General features: G+C 41.4%; 1 protein-coding gene across 2 annotated transcripts in view; it reads left to right on the top strand.

Annotated features, from left to right (window-relative positions):
* The window catches only part of ADAMTS17 (ADAM metallopeptidase with thrombospondin type 1 motif 17), a 198066-nt gene that overhangs the window by 160474 nt on the left and 21459 nt on the right, over nucleotides 1-16133 (top strand). For both annotated transcript variants that reach the window (XM_087744635.1, XM_087744634.1), the window contains 2 exons: nucleotides 8536-8740; nucleotides 13154-13306. In XM_087744635.1, coding sequence (XP_087600761.1) covers nucleotides 8536-8740; nucleotides 13154-13306 — 358 coding nt within the window. The remainder of the gene's footprint in view (nucleotides 1-8535; nucleotides 8741-13153; nucleotides 13307-16133) is intronic.

Raw genomic sequence — 16133 nt, 5'->3', positions numbered from 1 at the left:
CAGTACTCAAGGTTATGCAGTTCTTCCTGTATGACATCCTAATCCTCTGTTGCGTTGACAATGCTTCTAGACTTTGTATTCTCAGCATTTTCCTCAATTTTTCAGCAGTTTTCTTCTTTTTGTGACGAGGTCATTAATGAACACACTGAATTAGATCAAATGCAAGGCAGATCTTTCAGGAAGTCCACCAGTAACTAACCTAAAATCCTTTCATACCTGATATTCCTTTACAGCACTACACCGTGGCCAGCTCTCACCTACCATATGAATTATGCTTTGATATCCATGTTTCCCAGCATATCACCAGTTTCTCCAACTTACATAAGCATTTCCAGTGCAGCAAAAGGAGTTCTTTACCGATAACCAAATAGATTAAATCTACCGCATTTCCTTTGTCTGGAAAAGCAGTTATTTTAATCAAAGAAATACAGCCAATGAGTTTTGCCTGGAGGAAACCTATGTTGCACCCACTTACCACTATGTCCTTGATTATTGTTTCCCTCCAAATCCGGTCTAAAAACTGGCACGCTGGTGAGGTCAGGTCTGTGGTTACATGGATCGCTTTTTCTTTCTTGCTTGCTTCTATTCCCCTTTCATTTTTCCATCTGTGGACTGGAATCCAACACCGGCTCTCCAAGGGCTCATGCACTGCAGTGATGCCCGCTGGGTCAAAAATGAAGCCAGTTATAAGAGTCAGCCAAGGCCCCAGCTGGCTCAGCACCTCGCCAACCTGCGCAAAAGGCTAGTGACTGGTGCCTCAGTGTGTGACGGTTGATAGCACCCATTGCTTTGATTCCTGGTCTGATTTAAGCTCATGGCACTCTATATGACCCTTGCTGCCTGAGAGTCCACCTCTCTGTTTAGACTCCACCATATGCCTGTGACAGTGCTCTGTTTAACAGTCCAAGAATATAGAAATCAGTCTGTATCCCCGATTCTGGTCTGTTTGCACTATGTTTATTTGTGTTATCATCAGAGGTAGATGGGGAGCAGAACAGTTTTGAATTTATTTTGTGAGGTGACAGTCTTGCAAATAGAGTTTGGGGGGGAGCAGTATGATGGAAAACTCCTTGAGAATGTTAGCAAATTACTTCCAGGGCTGTATGGAAATTATACTAAACTGGAGGGACATATTGGGAGTGTCTGTTAACTGAAGGGACTGAGCTAGACGTTTAATGGTTCCAAATGGGTATGTTCTTTCATTAATGCAGTCAGACTCTTTTGGAACCTCTACAAATGTTTATCATCCATAAGTTTCAATGGCAACGAGTTCAAAACCTTATCTGTGCCTTGTGCTAAGAAACATCTCCTTTGGTGTGTTTTGAATTTGGTTACATGAAAAAAAGAACAGAAGGAACAGCCATGGGGAGGGTTTCAAATCATTTTAGCCTGGAAATCTGGCATAAACAGTAATGTTAGCACCCTCTGATCCAAGGAGGCACCACGTAAGAGCTCATTTTGAAGTACTTCCCAAAACTGGAGTTGGGATCTCTAGAATCAGTTTGAGCTTAATGAATTTGCCAGGACTGTGCTGGACACGGTGCAAGACACGGTGGCTGCAGGCGGCTGAGCGAGCAGGCGATGCTGCGCCCTGGTGGCTGCTCTTCAGGGAAACCAGCCTGGGCTGCCGGCGGTGGGCAGCTCCAGCAAGCGGGCCTCCGGCAGGTCTTGCAGGAGTAGAAGCCAAATGCTGTAGACCAGAAAGCCTGACACTCTTCTAGGCACCTTTGTGAGCGGGTGACAGATGTCCTGTTGTGGGCATGTCTGGTTGTCACCATCCACTAGAAGGAGACAAAATCACAAGCATTCTGGGTCGTAGGCAGTTCACCAAGTGCAGCAACAATCAGTAGTTAATTAGCTACTGAAAGACAAAAAGATATTTTCAAGCAAATCCAGCAACTCAATGAAGCAATTCTGAAAGACAAGTAAGAGGAGGCTTGGGAACAGACAGAGAGTAGAATGAGGAAGGCTTAATGGCTACTGCTAAATGCATTTACATCAAATAATTCAAGATGACTTGCTAGAGCAGAAGTTAATTTGGCATTAGTTTTCACATGGAGTCATGAGACAGGTTTCTTAGCTGTGGTGTAAACACCCAGGCTGGCTTGCATCACAGTTTTTCCCATTATGATGTTTGACTCAACAACCTTAGGGTTGAACATTTCCTTGTTTTAAAATGTTAAATGATCTGTGCTTTGTTGGTTTGAGGCTCTTCAGGCCAAGTGCAGTCTTTACCCACAAAGAAGGATTAGCAGGATAATCTAGCAAAATATTTATTTGTGAAAGTCACTCCTACTGCTGCCTGCTGTAATGCTCTTCACATGGTTTGCATCCTGTGGTGTGAGCTGAGGGAAAGGCACTGCCTTCCTTGAAAGGCAGGGAATGGAGCTGGACATCAGTTGCCCCATCAAAGATACACCAGCCATGGATCAGGGTAGGGGTAACTCCCTGCAAAAGGGCTCTGAGGATGCTGATATTCTGTGCCTTAGTGCAGTGGGGCAGCTGCCAGCAAGAAGGACACCTACTCACACCAACGCCACGCTGAGTCCTCAGAAACTGAGGGATCTGCTTGATTTGGGGGAGGGAGGAGGGAGAATACAATGTCTTCCATTTAAGAAAAGCTTCCCGAGGTGCATGTAAATTATAAAACATTGTCCTATGGCTGATCTTATAATTGGTGGGAAATTAAAAAAAAAGTAAAGCTGTCAAAATGATAATCACTAAAGAAAAAAAGAAACCTGTGTGAGTGAAAGTTGGCAAGTCTGTTAGCAGAATGACTACTGTACTGGAAAATTACTGAGCACTGTTTATAAAGGCAATCAGACAGGAATGTTAGTCTTGGAGTCCTACTTTCGACATCAGCAGCTGTATTATTCTACTAGATTCCTTGTACTTTTTTCCAAAAAAAAAAAAAAAAACCTTCTAGTGACTGGGTGTGGCACAACCTGTTCCCAAAAGTCAAGATTCACCTGATTATTTTGACCCCAGTATAGGAGAGACATGGTGGAGAGTTTCCGAAGTGTGTAGAGAGAGAAAGATACAATAGCAGAGTGTGCGTATTTCATGGAAATCATAAGTAAACAGTGTTTTCTTGCTTCTACATATTCAAGCATGAACTTAGTTTGATAGCTGTAAGCAAAAAATATCTGTCAATTCCATGTGACTGATTCTCAGAAATCTTTTCCAATTCTCCTTGCTAAAATTATCCAATGTGAAATCCTGGCCCCACTGCAAGTTGGTCTGAGCTTTGCCTAACATCAGTAGAGCCACAGTTTCACCCAGGTGCCTCAGGAAACTGAGAGCAACTTCAACATGATTTTGCATAGCAAACTGGTGCTAAGGACAACCAGTGCTAACTAGACATGGAGTTATCCTCACCTGTATGGTAGTGCAACAATGTATATTAAACTAAAAGGTACGCAATAAAATCTGTTAGAAATAGAACCCGCAAATTACACTGCTTTAGGTTAGTTTCTATCACAAGTGCTTTTTCAGACTAGCTATGGCTTGTTTAGTAGCTAATTTCCTCTGATACTTTATTCGGAGTAGTAGAGTTGTAGTTAAGAGCCAGTTCTAAAAAACCAGGTTTAATTAAACCAGAAATATGTGTGTTATTGCAAATGTGTCTTTGGTCACATCCAAGCTATTATTGTGAAAGCAGAGTAATTAATGTCACTGTAGCATTGAGGAGGGAACAAAAGTAACACAATCCGTGTAGGTAGTGAGTGCATCTGCGAATAAGTCATGGATGTTTAGTTAGTGGAACAGAAGCAACCTGCAGGCACCAGTCTTCTGCAGGGCTCGAGACAGAAATAACCAGGTGAAATTTAATGGGCTGCAATATTTACCCTAGAACATGTAATGGCTTTATGTTATAAGAGGCTACAAATCTCTGAAAAGTGACGTCATGTCTTTTGATTGCACTCCTCCACCCCATCCTTCAGCCTTGACCCGCTTTATCTTCACAGCATTTTTTCCCAAATCCTTAGCTACAAGTCTTCATTTGCAGACATTCATCTCCCCGGGGTTTATGTACATAGTGCTGTAGACAATTTTTTTCCTAGAAAATGTGGGAGTCTTAAGCAAGTAGGTAGAGTGGATAATTCAAGGTTAATGACTAATCCAGACCATAGAAAGATCAAATGATGAACTGAACCTCCAAAAGATATTTCAGGTTTGCTCCGGGGGCCCGCCAGATGAGTGTTGCCAAAGCAGATTAGAAGAAGAACTCCCAGTTCCTCAGCAGAGATACTGAGAGGTCAGAGGTTGAGGAAGACTCAGAAGACAAAGACTTAAAACAGCCCTCTCAGATTGCATGTCCTGCCCATCCCAGTTTTCTGAGGCTATAGAAAAACACACCCTTCTGGGCATTTTTTAGCTAGAAAGACAGCCACTGACTGGGTTAAAAAATCTTTGCTTAAAAGCTCATCACTTTCTTCCTAAATCTAACCACCAGCAGGGATCGTCTAGCTCTTGAATCTTCTATAGAGGTAAGATTACAAAAAATTACAGAAAAGAATAATAAAGCCATCCCTATGGATGTGAGGGATAAAGCCATCCCTATGGTTGTAAGAAAGACAAGTGTGTTTGCGACATAAATCAGTGCTTGAAAAATGAGAGGCTCTGCAGGGCTTCCAGCTAGAGCACTCACATGGTCCAACAGACGATAGGTTATAACCTGGGAGTGAAGGACTGAACTGAAAAGAACTGTGGTGTCAAGCAATCCCTAAGATTAGTTTACAGGCTTAAAACATAACTGGAAGCCAAATGCTCTATATGATATACACAGAGCTTAGTGTACAACAGTTAATGGGCTTAGACGGAGCTAGCCTGGGGTTTTGAGTTAGAACACTGGAATTATTTTTTACATTGTCATAAGAAAAATACTTACCCTTTTTCAAAAAAATGAAAAGTAACTCTCATTCTTAAACACATCCAGGTGTGTTCAAAAGGTGTAATGACAGTGTAGAGAGGAAAATCTGTCTGTAGTGTAATTTAATAGTAACCATAATGTGATACTATTTGTACATCACATTTTTCTTCCCTGTGTGTTTGCAGATAGTAATTATGCTAATACCTTGCTGCACATTCCTTTACCAAAAATGAAACTGGCAGGAATTTTTGTCTTTAATCACTTTATCCGTAAATCCCTTGTCTTTCCACTTTGGTTTTGAACCATGTTGTTGAAATATAGTTGCAGTGATTCTGTGTCTTACAGGCACTAAAATAATATTTTCAGCTGCCTGTGAAGGGGGCTTCGGGAGAACTGTGGGGGAAGATCAGGGCACTGCCAGTACTGCACGTAGGGCTTGCGCTTACTTGTTTGCCAGGTCATTTTTACAAGCCGTTGAACCAAGCAGAGACTTCACTGAGAGAATGTAGTTTTGTGGTCAAAGTGATCATCCCCTTGATGCCTTTGAAAATAGCCTACTTTACTGATATTATTATTATTCAAACATTTAATCTGTCACTTGTCTCTTGGATATGAAACTAAACCCACCACTTTAAAATAGCCTTTAATTTGTAAGTATTTTGATTCCATGTTAGCAGCAGTTGTCACAAGTAGGACAGAGTGGGCTGTGAGGTTTCAGAGATCCCTTGCAGTAATAAGCCCCAGCTTATTTGTAACCGTTCGGCTCAGGTTAGGGATGGATGTAGTGGATCGGTAGCTGAAGCTGGCCATACAGATGCCACTCTGACAAAAAAGCTGGAGACTGTGTTTCCACCACAGGCACAGCTTTGTATTGATTCCCTGGGTTTTGGCTCATGCCCTGTGCAATCATTCTTCTCATGATGATGATAATATTTGTTTTTTCTGTGCCACTTTTCCAGTTACACTCTGTTGTATCTGTGCTAGAGCAGCACTAACTAGGGACCACTGAACAGGGTAGAAAAGAGGTGATTTCTCCCCTCCACAAGAGCAACAACATAAAAAAAATTAAAAAGGAATATTCTTTCCTGAAAGGAAAGTCATAACCTTACTTCTTAAGGCATCTGGGAAATAGTTGGCATGCTGCGTGCTGCCCATCCTAAATGCAAGCTCACAGACAGCCTCTGCCAAGAATATTTTTATCTTTCTCCTTTGCTTTCAGTCCCTTTCCCTTTTTCTTTTGCCAGTAGCTGTAGATCACAGTGAGAGTACAGTGCTGAAGTGAATATTAGTTCAGCGGAGCCTGTACAGAAACCATTCCCGGCCCTGTGACTCACATTCAGCTCATAAAGCACAGTCACTCTTTCCCGCTCCGTGCCCTTGTTGAGCAGTTCCTTCACCCAGATAGATAACGCCCTCCACGTTTGCTCTGACAGGGCAGAGCCCAGCTGATATCAAGGGAGCCTGGCTATTAATTTTCATGAACACTGATTTCTGCACTTCAAGGCTATTTTTGTCAGTCTTTCAGCCCTAGTATTCGATTACCCAGCTGGCATTTTCCCATTCCGTAAGCAAAATACCAAGCACTCAGCCACAGAGATGCACCAAAACTACTGTCTAGAGAAACACGTTTGGTGTCTTGCCAGCTGTTTTAGCCAACGGAAATTCGCAGATGTGTCAACTGCTTTAATGCACAGAAACATTTGAGCGGGGCCCTGTTCCACAAAAGACAGGTGGCCAGCCTGCCCCATCCCATCCTGCTCAAACCAAATGGCTTCTTCCTTCACTGTCAACGCAGTCATCAGTGCTGTCACACCGGCTCATCAGTCATAGCGTTTGGCAAATGAATTCATGACAATTGCACCAAGCGAAGATGTTTCTGCAAATTGTGCTGAACTGATTTTATCCCGTTCAGGAATGGGAAGATGGGAAACAGTTGTTTGATTCATTTAGGAGAAGTTAAGCAGCAACTTCAAAAGAAATGTGGTTAATAAGTTGGCACATATGGTGCTCTACCTGGACTACAGGAGCCTTCAGCAAAATGAAGTAGTATTTCTGAGCAGACTTGTTTTTGAGAAGTCTTATTTGAGCCACTTATCATAACAGACAACCCAGGACTGGGTGACAAGTAAAAGATTCATGGTATAAGGATACTAATCTAGATGACAGTCCTAAATAACAGGCTAGAAGGTCAATTACCTGGTGAGAAAGGCATGATAGCCTTCCGGTGCACAGCGCCTACACAGTTATTGTTCCAGTCTTTCACTTCACCCAGGAATGCCTGTAATTACAGAGAACATGTTCCTCATTGACAGATTGCAGGAAGCGTAAAGATCGATGCTGCTTGTCTTCAGGAAAAAAAATCATCCCTCCCTACATACCTCCTAATTCAGATTCTTAGTCATTTTATTCACTGCCTTGTAGCCCAGCTCTAACCACAGTGGTGCTGGAGTCAGTGGGAGCCTTTCAGCTGGCCTTATACCGAGCTGGAAGACAGCGGGGTGAGGTTGCCTCGTTTCCCTTGCACGCCCGTGGCCGGAGAATGCTCACAGCAGCAGTGCGTTCCTTACTTTGGAGGAACCCGAACACCTCACAACGTCGTGCTGGGTGTTTGCCAAAGAGCCTTTAAAGACATAACAAAGCAAACAACATAAAAAAAGGCCATGTATTTGTTGCCAGCACACTTTGATCAAAGAGGAAGGAAATAGCAACTGAAATGTGCTTACAAAGCAAAAGAATCCCAAAGGCCCAGAGAAATGATGGGTATAGGGAAATACCCCCCACCCCCATCCAGATTGGGTTATGGCACATCCTTGTGAGCTGTGGCAGCTTTGAAACAACATTGTAGGATCCTTTCTATAGGGGAAATCTTGTCTTTTTAAGCACTTCTTGAGCCTTGGCAGTTAAATGCAATTCGGATTTTCTAAGAATGAACATAGCCAGTTATTCTCCACTTTTGAGGCCCCTAATGCCATGAACTTCAAACAGATGAGATTCCAATTAAACACCCTGGAAAGCCCAACTATGAAAAGTGAAATCTCACCAGCAGCTGTGAGAGGGTGAACTAAAAGTGAGGCAGGAGATGTCTTTGCATTCTAATAGTCTGGGATGTAGAGGATTTGTATGCTTTGAGGTCATATAATGTAGGGCTAGAGAAGCTGACTGGTCCTGGATGCGGGAAAGCTGTGTTGGGCTACGTGTCTGGCCATAGCACCATCCCGGTTTGTACACAGTAAGAACAGGTTCTCTGCACAGCTCCACTGCACAGTGAAGATGTGCATGCAGATGTAGCCGTTGTTTTCCCAGGTACCTCTCAAAGGCAACAGTATTTGTGGGATAGGATGGTCTGCAGACAAGTCTGTCTTTATCTGGGGGAAAAAACGCAGCCACATTGTAGAGACTGGGGGTTAAAGAGAGCTATGCAGAGTTTGTGTTTCTGTCTAGCATGGAGGCAGGAATGGGTATCCACTTGTATACCAACACTTTTCTGCCTTACACACTTACAGCTCCCAAAGGTCATCAAGTGATCTCAGCATGACAGCAATATAGCACCATCGAAGAATGCACAAATCTAGGAAGAGTTGCCCATTTCTTACTGTTTTTAAGTGAAGCATAATGTTTTATCCCACCAGATTTTTAACATTCCTTCTCTGGCTCCTCCCCAGGTGGGTGACTGGCCATTGGAGTCCCTGCTCTGCTACTTGTGAGAAAGGTGTGCAGCACCGGGAAGTGACTTGTGTTTATCAGTTGCAAAATGGCACCTACGTTAACACGAGAGACCTCTACTGCCTTGGCAACAAACCAACAACGGTACAAAGCTGTGAAGGACGGGACTGCCTTTCTATCTGGGAAGCATCAGAGTGGTCAAAGGTAGGAACATGATTCAAGAAAGGAGCCAGACTGCACACAGCTCTGGATACACTGGCCCTAATCCAGCTAAGTGCTTAAAATTAAGCATGTTCTCATGGTCAGCACACTCAGTGCCTCACAGTATTGGGGCACTGGGTAGGACTGTTATTTGTTGAGATGATCAGTTTGGAGCTGAGGTTTGTATTCCATACCAGATGAGTTATTAAAGCAGGTTTTAGATATCACGCTATAGTAACTATATCTTTCCATCTGAAAACTCTGACCAGCAAGGAAAAACATTTCACTGACCTGAGGCCAGAAGTGTAGTAACCCACCAGGGCTTCTGGCTCCATTTAAATGCAGTATGAAACAAATACCAGATTTATCAAGCATCTGCATGTTACAGAGAATGTACAATCTTTGGGCCTTATCCAGCCTTCTTTTGTGTAATTCCAGGAACATACAAAAGCTGGTTATACTTTGTATAAAAGGTGCATCTCCACTTAGTTGCAGAGTTAAGAAATTATTCTCAGATATTACAAATGTATTTCAGATATAAATGAGGTGGTCTAGACAGCCTGTGTTTTGTTTAGCAACAGAGTGAACTGGGCATATGGCTACAGTTCATGACCAGGACTCAGCTAATACAGGACAACTTTGTCTGTACCTTGTGAGTAACAGTCCTAATAGGATGTCCATGTTACTTTTGATATTGTATCTGTTAGGCTCATCTGAATGATGAGAAGATCCTTTCACTCTTGGTGCAGCGCTTACAGCTCTACCAGTCTCATTCCAGACTGGCTGTGTTATAGGACCGTCCAGCAACAAGTCACTTCTGTGGAAAGGATCTTTCCTTGTTATTCATCTCTATTTTGAAACAGTGAGCTTCTGTTTAAAACATTGTCAAAGAGCTTCTGCAAAATATTATTGTTAGAAATGTGCTTAAAAGTCACAGAAGCTCAGGATACAAGGGATCTTGCACTGAGGAACAGCGCCTCTTAACAAACACAATGTGATTCCATTGTCCACCTTTGGAACAGGAAATCTTTGTTTGGCAAGTGAGATGACAGTAAAGTGAGAGTAGTGTTTCCTTTCAGTAGGGCACTGTATCTGTTCACTAATGCATGAGATTCATTTTCTTTCCGAGTTCTTTCATTTCAAATGATGTGGAGAAACACAGCAAAGTTTTAGTAAGTTGTCTGGTAGGTCCTTTGTGTGTGATAGGAGTAACCTTTTCAGATGATGCCCTCTTTATTTCTTATAGCTGAACCAGCTGAACTGTTCATATCTGAGACTATTCTTAGGGTGCAGCTCCTACCTGTTTTACATGGGAAATTTTTACTTGGGTCTTTTGTTAACAATCCCAGGTACTTCTCTCTCCTTTTTATGAAATAGACTAAGTAAAGTTACAGAAGACTTTTTCCAGAGTGGAAATCTTCCATATTTGTGACCACGTCGCATTTGCAAATATGTAATATTTTTAGATCATTTTTTCAATAACTGGTTTACTTTCCCTTTGACAAATTTATTTACTTTTTGTTGTGTCTGTAATTGCCCACTCATGATTTTAAATTCATTCTTGTTCTGGCACATTTCTGCTATTATGTAGCACAGTTGACTCCAGGACCCATTTGATGCTCTGCCAGTTTGAACACTTCTCATTACTAGGACTTTCTTCAGTGGTAATCACTTTAATCCTTAACATTTTAATCTGATGTTGTGGAGTAAATATCACAGTAGTGGTATCATTTTATAAATCAATTTTCTCATGTATGTTTTTGAACTTTTTGGTTATACAACAAAAAATAGTTGACCGCATTGATGTCTGGTCCGCAATCAAAAATGTGTGTTTTCAAAGCAAATTCCAATGCAATCTTCATTGTGGAAAAAATTAAGTTCCCCTTTTATTGCCAAACACTTGAGATTGTTTTGGACAAAGTACTGTTCAACCCATTTTTTATGACAAAAATAGAGACTGTCAGAAAAAGGTGAATGTTTCTACTGTTAGGGAACTAGAATATAAAAAAATATGGGTTTCCTTCAAATAAAGGAGCTGTGTCTTAACTGCAAAGTTGTGTTGCTCCTTTACAAAACCTCACGGGATTTGACTAAGTAATTTGTTAATAAAATAAGACCTAACAATCTCAGCTGGACACTCAGGGACTGCGCATATTAATTTGTAGACTATTCTGTTGTGGAATCTCTGTAAAATCTGTATGTTAAGAAATTCTTCATGAAAACAGAGGACTTGAGGAAAGAAAAAAGCCTCTTAAAGAGGGTGATTTATATGTGACCACCAAAGATCTGTTGGAAACCTTTTGCAAATGCTGTTTTGTCTAGGAAAGTATATGCAGTATTAATCTGTGAATGACTTAAAAGCTTGTGGGAAGAACAAACAGTTGGTGTTTTTCCCAGACTTGCTTGTAAAACCCACCTAGAGATTTCTCCTACTGTGAAAAATACTCCCACTTCAGTTTGATTTACTTTGAGTAAATTGAACCATTTGAAAGATTTTATATATTGTGCTTTGTAGTTTGAGATGAACGAGTGCAACCCTGAGGAGTCCATCCTGAGGACTGAGGAAAATGATATATAATTTGAGAAAGTCTATACAACCTCGGGCAAATTCATGGCTTTAAGGTACCATTTAGGGAGCTCCAGCCTGGGATCTCTGGCAAGTCTTGCGCTCTGAGGAGTCCAGCAAAGCCGTTTCTGGAATTCTGCAAAGCCTGGAAGAATTCATCCCTCTATCTAGGAGAACTATACAACTGTGCTTGTTACAAAGACGTTACATCTGTAAGGAGGTCACGCCATGAACAGCACATAGTAAATTAAGTGGAAGGTTTCCCAGATTTTCAAGAAGTCACTTTGTAGTGCTCTGAAATATTTAAAGGCATGTCTGTTTGCTTGCCAGCTCATAAACGCTTGTCATTCATGTCCTTAACAAGGCCAGCAGGTCAGAACTGCCCGGATTGTATTTTTAAGACGGTTAGACAGGCATGCTGAGATTTGTCCATTTGATGTAATTTATATCAAGCTGACGCTTGTTTCCAGCATAGACCCCCTGGATGGAGAAGCTTCTTGGAATATGTTCAAAAGACCTCACAGAATATCTCATATCTTCACTATTTATTCAGTGTCAAATCAACTGTCTTTTCCATGCTGATCCCCTGAAGGGGAGAACTTGACATGCTAGAGGAGGTTAGTTTTTATCTCAGTTGGTACAGATATCATTTTTCCACCCACCTGTCCCCAGTGGCTCTTCAAGAAAATTTCTCACTCTTAACCACTGCAGTGGCATGAAAATGAAGAGCAGAGAGACTAGCTATGCTGTTGTGTAGTGGCATGTGACAGCATCAGCAGGTCTGTTACTCTATTACCGAACCGGTTATTTAAAACAGAAAGTCTGTTTCAGGTCATGCAGTGTCATTTTCCCACCTAGTACAGTCAATGAAATCAAGACAAATTCTCCAGTAAAACAGAATTTCCAGCCAGCCATTGGCAGAGATAACAAATGGGTGACCAGATATCCCTGCTCTTTAGGAGCTACCTTCATAGTGACCAGGCACAAAAACATTTGTGGATAATCTGTGCTCACTTGCATGAATGTTCGTTGGAGTGCTCAAATGTTTGAATCAAGTCGTCCTTCAGCAACTGATTCTAGCAGCTCTAGCAGCCTGCTGCTTTCTCAGAGGACTTCAGACAGTCCCTCCTTATGCTTTTGGTGTTGAGAAGTCTGTCTTTCATCCCTGCTGAGGTCTGTGGCTAGCTTGCTGGCCATGGTTGGAAGCTGATCACACCACTGTGGCTCACTGAATAGTGCCTCTCCTCAGCTATCCCCTTTGAACGTTTGAAGTTCTTTGCAGCTAACGTAGTGATGAGCATATGGCAAATCAAAAAGTGAAGGTCATGTATGTGTTTCACAGGAGAATATGTGTGAGAACTGTGACTTTGCCATGGTGTGTACAACCTGTACTGCAGAAATGTGTTTGTAACAGTGGTCTCATGCTACTGTGATTTAAAAATGCGTTTATCACCATCATTTCACTCCCATGATACATCAAGGGATGTGGCAGTTCTGTGTTGTAAATCTCAGTGTGTGCTTTCTCAGTATGAATGATGAGCTTTTAAACACAAGATTTAGTGGGTTTTTTTATCTGTAACACCAATTCTAGCAAAATGCCAGCTGATATTTTTCAAAGAAGAAGATTTTCAGAATTGCCATTTTTCATAAGTAAAAAATTTCATGAGCAGATATCATGCTTTTCAAATTACTCTTTTATGTTTGAAAGGGGCTTAGATTATTGGGAGAAAATCTTATCAGTTTTCCTCTGTGTTCATAAAACCAGCTTTTCCTTTTAGCTATGTTACCAAGATAAAAGTTATCGTTTCTAGGCATCATGTAACAGAAAACAAATACCTGTTGTTTTGCAGTGCTCAGCAGACTGTGGCAAGGGGATCCAGAAAAGAACAGTGACGTGCACAAATTCTCAAGGAAAATGTGATGCAGCCACCAGGCCAAGAGATGAGGAAGAGTGTGAGGATCACACAGGCTGTTACGAATGGAAAACGGGTGATTGGTCTAAGGTAACAGTGAACACTGCATGGTATTTTCTTTCTAAGTGCAAAGATGTTCAGAGTGCTATGTTTCCGTGTGCTATCTGCGTTAATTTTCAGTTTAAACATTTGGAAAGGAAGGGTTTAACTGGTTTTCATTGGAGGTTTTGCTGGGATTTAAACTTTCCCGTTATGCCACTTATAACCCAAACATTGCAACACAGGCTTCTGGATATGACCCAGCAAGTTTGAGACAAGTGTATTCCAAACAGGATAGAAATGAGTATTAATTGAGAGCTTAACCATCCAAAGGCAACACCTACACAAGATTTCCACCACTGTTGGACTTTTGTCATCAAAAAGCTACTTTATAAACGATGCTGAAACTGCTTTCCATATTTCAAAAAGCAAACTCTGAACAGTTCTGGCTAGCAGATTGAATTCTACAGAAAAGAGTTCCTTAGCAGTATCTTCCAGGAGTGCAGGGAACTAAGGAGGTGTCCCATGCCCAGCCTGGGCAAGCTAAAAAGAAAATAGCAGAAGGTTGGTTTCCTTGAGTGTAAATGTGTGTTAAAAATTCGCACTTTGAGTTAGGAACCTAGTCACTGAGAAAAAGTGAAATCTCACAAGGGGGCTGTGGTGAGAGTTTTGTCTCCCTCAAAGCATCAGTATGGAGCTGAGAAGAGACCTGGACCTTACTCTTCTTATCCCACAAGTGATAAATCTGAAGGTTTGGGAGAACTGTTGTTAAACTGAATGCTACTGGGGGGAAGCGCGGGGAAGTCCTAGCAGACTCACATGGAAACAGAGGGTAACTGAGAGCACTCGCAGCTGAATTCTGTTCCTCTGCCTCATGCAGGTCCTGCATGCAGAGTCAGACAGTTTTATTACCACAGATGCAAGGCTAGAGCTGTGCAGCTGAATTTCATGCTAGTCTGGGACCTACACAGCATAGTCCAGTCCTAGACTTATTCCAACCACCTGAAATGAAAGAAAGCCATGAATTTAAAGCCAGAGCCAAAACCATCAGTCCCTTCCTCAGGTCTGGATTTTACCTTCACTTAGGCCTGTCTGAACTTAGTTTCTCTAGTGACATCAGTGGAATTAATTCCCAAATGCAGTGGATTAAACCAGAGCAGAGTCTGCTCTGTAATTGCATTCTGATCTTAAAGTAATATGTAGTTTTGCTTGGGAAGGAGGCCTGGCAGTGTGAGAAACTTTATGTTGTTCATAAAGCATCCTTTACATTACTCACTTTATGTTTGCATAAAGAACTAAAATTTCCCAGGAATATTTATATTCCAGTTTGGTTTTATCTTATCTTTGTAACTGTACTGTTCTTTAAACAGAAAGCCTACTTTGTGTTCTGGAATGTACGGCATGTGCAGAAACCACTGGGATACAGTAGTTGCATTTTGCTTTCCAAAAACCCAAACTCCAGCAAGCAAAATCCAGTGAAACAGAGGCCCATGATGGGCAAATTGGCTTATCTGCGATGGCATTTTTTTTGCATTGTGATTAGGAATTACAAATATTTATAGATATACTCTGTCATAGATACATGAATTTAATGGTGTCAGTGCTGGAGAATGCATTAAGAACCTGCCACATACAAAAGGTCTGTATTTATGCTGAGCCAGGAATTTGTATCACAGAATGTTTAGAGTATTGAACATTATTTTATTCATAACCTGGCACACAGAGTCCATGCAAGCTGGCCAAAACAAACAGTTCCCGTGTGTTAACAGGTGAAATAACATTATTTATTTATTTGTGGAATTTTAAAACATTTTGGCATGCAAATTGACCCGGATTCTCTTTATAGGGAGGAATATGAAATAATTGTGTATTCACTGATTGCATGGATTGAAAGTTCAGTATTGTATGAACGGTTCCAATGTGATAAAGATCTTGGCTCACTGCTAGAAAGGCTGCAGTCATACTTTGGTCACAGTAAATACTGCTGTTGATAGATCTAGTGTCTGCATGTGAGCAGGACAGGATCAGTCCAAAATTACTTGTTATTTGCAATTCTTAACTCAGGATCAGGGTCCTCCGTGTGCAGAAGGGCACAAAAGCTTATGTGCTGCGTATGTGGCCTGCTTCTGTCTGCAGAGAGCTTGTGCCAGCTCTCTGCTTCCCAGGAATTTCACCCTGTGTGAGTCCAGCAGGATGTTCTTGGACTTACATTTGGTTTATAATGAGCATTTAAAATTCTAGACATATTGGTTAATTCTGACTGGACACTTAGATCACACAATTAGATTCTTATTCTCTGAGTAGAGGGGTAAACAAAAGGCACAACTGGATTGCTAGAAAAGGGTATGGGTAGATACAATTCTTTGAAGAAAATGTATTGTCCCAGAAACCCAGATAGCTAAAATGTTTGGTGTGGAATTCAATTCTTCGCAAATCCTGAGCGAAGGATTTTCATCATGAGGATCCAGAAGCTTTAATGCAGGGCTCACATGTAGGAGGAGAGCCTTTACAGCTATCAGCAATTCCTTTTTGATGTCATCCAGCTTTAAACAGTTCCTCCTTTAAGGAGAAACACAAAGTCTGCGGCAGTTAGATTATAGTGAACTCTTTAAAATTCATATTTCCAGGGTAAAATTCCATTGTAAAACATTTGTTGCCAGTGCTGTAAAAATCGCTGTGAGAGAGCTTTGTGCTGACTAAGATGGAAACTTTTTCTATTAATACAAATTGATCTCAGAACAAGCAACAACTTTTTGCAATTAATGCATTGTGCTTCTGTTACATATTGTTAAGAATCATCAGGGAAGCAAGATTTAACTCACAGTAGTAATTATCACAGATTAAAATAAGGGGCTTTGATGCTTTATGTGCAAACAGC

This window comes from Nipponia nippon, unplaced genomic scaffold (genome assembly GCF_047370975.1).
Source record: "Nipponia nippon isolate SJK-2023a ecotype South Korea unplaced genomic scaffold, ASM4737097v1 scaffold_9, whole genome shotgun sequence".
In the NCBI taxonomy this organism is placed as follows: Eukaryota; Metazoa; Chordata; class Aves; order Pelecaniformes; family Threskiornithidae; genus Nipponia; species Nipponia nippon.
The sequence above is the reverse complement of the archived record's forward strand: the minus strand, read 5'-3'. Positions and strand labels throughout refer to the sequence as shown.